Source organism: Gekko japonicus, unplaced genomic scaffold, assembly GCF_001447785.1.
Source record: "Gekko japonicus isolate JY-2015 unplaced genomic scaffold, Gekko_japonicus_V1.1 scaffold1400, whole genome shotgun sequence".
NCBI lineage: Eukaryota > Metazoa > Chordata > Lepidosauria > Squamata > Gekkonidae > Gekko > Gekko japonicus.
The window spans coordinates 26,870-31,070 of NW_015166462.1; the positions used below are offsets into that span (position 1 = coordinate 26,870).

Consider the following 4,201-nt stretch of genomic DNA (forward strand, 5'->3'; position numbering starts at 1 on the left):
TGCTCCTCGTGGCCCGACTGAGGGCTGCTGGGAACAGGGGGTGGGGCTTGTTGCATGTGCCCGCCCCCTGGGCTCCTTACTGCCAGAGCTCCGTTCCTGTGCGCTCCCGCAGGAAATGACCCCTGATTATAACTGATCTCCAGGCGACACAGATCAGTTCCCCTGGAGGAAATGGCTGCTTTGGAAGGTGGATTCTATTGCAGTATACCCCACTGAAGTCCCTTCCCCTCCCCAACCCCCACTTCCTCAGGCTCCGCCCCGAAAATCTCTAGGTATTTCCCAACCTGGAGCTGGCAACCCTACCTCTAGCCGGAGCAAGGAATGGACAGAAAGCCTGTGAGAGTGTCAGACTAGGATCTGAGAGACTCAGGTTCGAATCCCATCATAGATTTTTTTTTTTAAAAAAAACATTCTGGAAAGAAATCGCTGGGGCAAATCAGTGTTGAAGGTGGAATGGCGCACCTGGTGTCCCTGCCCTGGCTACAGCTATGGGTAGATCCACTGGTCATGGTAGCCAAATGGAATTTCTATATTCAGAGGCAGTATAACTCTGAAAGTCACATGCTCTGAACAGCCAAGAAGGGAACAGCCTGGGTGCGAATCCCACAGAGGCTGACCTATTAGCAGACTGTAGTCTAGAATGCCTGGTCTGCACTGGATGTTAGTCTGGTCTGGTCTAGCAGATTCATTCTAATGTTACAGATGATGCCTACCTTCTCCACGACCTGAGTCTTGAGGATCTTTACCCTGAGACGTTCGGTTTCATCACCTACCAGGGATCCATGTCGACCCCTCCATGCTACGAAACGGTCACCTGGATCCTCATTGACCGACCCATCAACATTACCTCCGTCCAGGTGGGTCTGTGTGGCCGTGGCTCCTAGTTAAAGGGACATCAGAGAGCCCCAGTAACTTCTCGAGCCAGTTCTATAGATTTCCAGCTAAGGAAATCAGTAGATGGGGATAGAAATGAGGTACTTCCTTACTGAAGGAATAACTGAGACCTGTGGAATTTGCTGCCAGAGGATGTACTGATGGCCACTGGGTTGTGTATGTAAATGTGCTGCCCAGTTGCTTTTGACTTATGGTAAGCGCAGGAATTGACAATCACCAAAATGTCCCATTATTAACAGCCTTGCTCCAGTATTGCAAGAAGGCGGCCGTGGCTTCCTTTATTGGGCTTAGTCAGCGTTAAAAGGGGAGTAGATAAACTGATGGACAATCAGACAATCAGTGGCTATTAGCTGCAAGGACGAAATGGGAACTTCATGTTCAGCATACCAGTTCTGGGGAGGGCAACAATGGGGATAATCTTTGCCCCCATTCTTTGTCTGTAGGCCATTCAGAGGCATCTAGTCAGCCAAAACGGGATGCTGGACAAAGATGCACCATTGGTCTCATTCGGCACGGCTGCTCTTACGGCCGGGCTTCCATTTTTCTCACTTTACAAGCCCCTAAGAGTGTTCTGTTCTTCCCGAGAGCCGGAAGGCCCTGATGCATCTTGTAGTTTCCCTCTCCCACCTCTCTCTTTCCCAGATCCACTCCCTTCGCCTTCTCAGCCAGAACCTTCCTTCCCAAATTTTCCGAAGCATGAGCGATAACTCAAGACCCCTCCAGCCCCTCTTACAACGAAGCCTCCGGAGCAACCGAGACCTGCGGCGCCCCACACGGCGGTGCAAAGGGGCCAACTACAAACTACACGGTAGGGAAACAAGGGAGCCGGCCTCTGAGCGGCTCCACTCGGTTTCGCTCCCGTTCCCCCCAGGAAGCACCACACCCCAAAGGAAGATCTGCCCAGAGGGCCCTACACTCAAAACAGCTTGCACAACTTTTTTTTGGGACCTTGGTTGCCAACTCTGGGTTGGGGGATTCCTGGAAATTTGGGGGGTGGAGCCTGGGGAGGGACCTCAGCAGGGTATAATGCCCTGGAGGCCACCCTCCAAAGCAGCCAGTTTCCCCTGGGGAGCTGATCGCTGTCGTCTGGAGATCAGTTGTCATTCTGGGAGATCCCCAGGCCCCACCTGGAGGTTGGCACCCCCTACTCTTGGCCCTTCATTCTGAAAACCTTGAAGCTGTGCAAGTATGCAAACTCCTGGGGTTGTGGGCCTTAGCCCCTGACTTTTTATGATGCTCCCTTTGCCTATTGGGAGGGGGATTTGGTCTCCTTAACCCATTTCAGGATCGGCGCATGGGTGGGGTTTGTGGATTGCCTCGAGGGCCCCTGATCGCCCCACTGGTCCTCTTGCTACCCTTCCCATTTCATGAAGTAAAGGCAGCATTTATATTTATCTAAAGCTTTCCCCTCACTTGTATTTTTCTCCTCTCTTGCAGTCGATGGCGCACGGCCCTCCAAAACTGTCATGTAGAGAGGCCCCGTCGCAGCCAATGTCGTCCTGTTGAATGTTCAAGGGTGTCTGTCGCTCCCTCATAATTTCAGTCGCTTACTGAGGAAGCCACAGTCTCCCAATGCTGTGTCGCTCTGCCTCCCCTCATATGAAGGGGAATTATGCGGCATGCCTTTGAACACCACATCGGACTGTCTGTATCAGAGGCGTTTGGAGCATCCCTTCTTCCCTTATATCGCTTCCAGAGAGTTTGAAAAAAATTTAGGCAGACTGTGGTACAACCCAGTTTAACAGACTACCTTTAAAAGGGAAGAGGCCCTACAGGAGCTCATGAAGGGAGAATTTTGCCATTTTACATTGCTTCCCTGTAATCCCAAAAGCGAATGATTGAACATCAAAGGTACCCTAAATCTCTATACATCCCAAATGTTAGGGAGAGAGGAGTACACACACAGAGAGAAAGTGCCCGAAATGTTGTGCAGGCCAGCCAAACCATATTTGGCAGAAGAGTATAACATGCACAGGAATGTACCCCGAAACCTCATTATATTTGGTGGGGCAAATAACCAGAGTTCTATCCTCGTGGTGTCCGAATGCACACCAAGGTATTGGCAGGACATCCTGTGAGTTTGGGCAGACCATGAGGTATGAGAATAAAAGCAGGATTGTGCCTCAAAATGGTAAATGGCCTGAATAATGTATGGATTGCGGAAATGTTAGGGGGGGGGATGCATAGAAGGAAAGCACTCTAAAGACACCTAGGAATGACCTCCACAAATTCTGATCCTCTCTCATGACTTTGGGAGAAGAATACTTGAAACTTCACCCACTTTGTGGTGTGAATTTGGGGGAGTCTAGGGTAGGAAAGAGAAGCCTACCCCCAAATTCTCTTCTTAGCACAGCCTGGGAAGTTTGGGGGCTGGGTGAGAGAACAGTGATACACTGGAATATGATCACAACTTCTGAATGGCCTCCAGAAACCTTAACTGGGAAGCAGGGGAGGGAAGAATTTCATTGCCAAAACAGTCCAACTTTTGAATAAGGATGAATGTTATTAATTAAAAAGACAGTTTTCAAAATGAGCTTGCATGTGTTTGGAGTCGCATTTCTCTAACCTGAGCAGGACTAGACTGGGCCCAGGTGTGATCCTGCAGAATTCAGATAAAACAGGTGTGGTGAAGAGCAATTAAAAGCACAGCACAAAGAAGGGGGGAGATGCCTCTTCCCGTCACCTGCGCTTCCCTCTCCCAGAAGAACCTCTTCCTTCTCCCCAGCAATTTTGCCTTCAGCAGGGATCATTCCCAAGGCATCAATAAAAGTTTCATATGCCAATCAATAGATGTCCATCCGTACCCCACTCCTCAACACAGAATCAATTGCATCAGTGTTCCAAGTAGAAATTGGGTTCCCAAATAAACTATACGAAGAATAGATTCCTTTGAACTATGGTGCTGGAGAAGAGTCTTGAGAGTCCCTTGGACTGCAAGAAGATCAAATCAGTCAATCCTAAAAGAAATCAACCCTGACTGTTCCCCGGAAGGCCAGATAACTGAAGCTCAAATACTTTGGCCACCCAATGAGAAAGGAGCACTCACTGGAGAAGACTCTGATGCTGGGAAAGATTGAAGGGAAAGAAGACGGGGACGGCAAAGGATGAGATGGTTAGACAGTGTCACAGATGCAATGAACATGAAGTTGAGCAAACTTCAGAGGACAGTGGAAGACCGGAAGGCCTAGCGTGATCTGGTCCATGGGGTCGCGAAGAGTCGGACTCGACTGTGCGACTGAACAACAACAAACCCTACTCAACACAGAATCAATTGCATCAGTGTTCCAAGTAAAAATTGGGTTTATTT

General features: G+C 49.5%; 1 protein-coding gene across 1 annotated transcript in view; it reads left to right on the forward strand.

The window, feature by feature from the left end:
* CA11 (carbonic anhydrase XI) overlaps positions 1 to 3,321 on the forward strand; it is a 16,322-nt gene extending 13,001 nt beyond the window's left edge. The window contains exons 7-9 of the mRNA XM_015412059.1: positions 703 to 857; positions 1,537 to 1,702; positions 2,332 to 3,321. Coding sequence (XP_015267545.1) covers positions 703 to 857; positions 1,537 to 1,702; positions 2,332 to 2,366 — 356 coding nt within the window. The 3' untranslated portion in view covers positions 2,367 to 3,321. The remainder of the gene's footprint in view (positions 1 to 702; positions 858 to 1,536; positions 1,703 to 2,331) is intronic.
* The last annotated feature ends 880 nt before the right edge of the window (positions 3,322 to 4,201 follow it).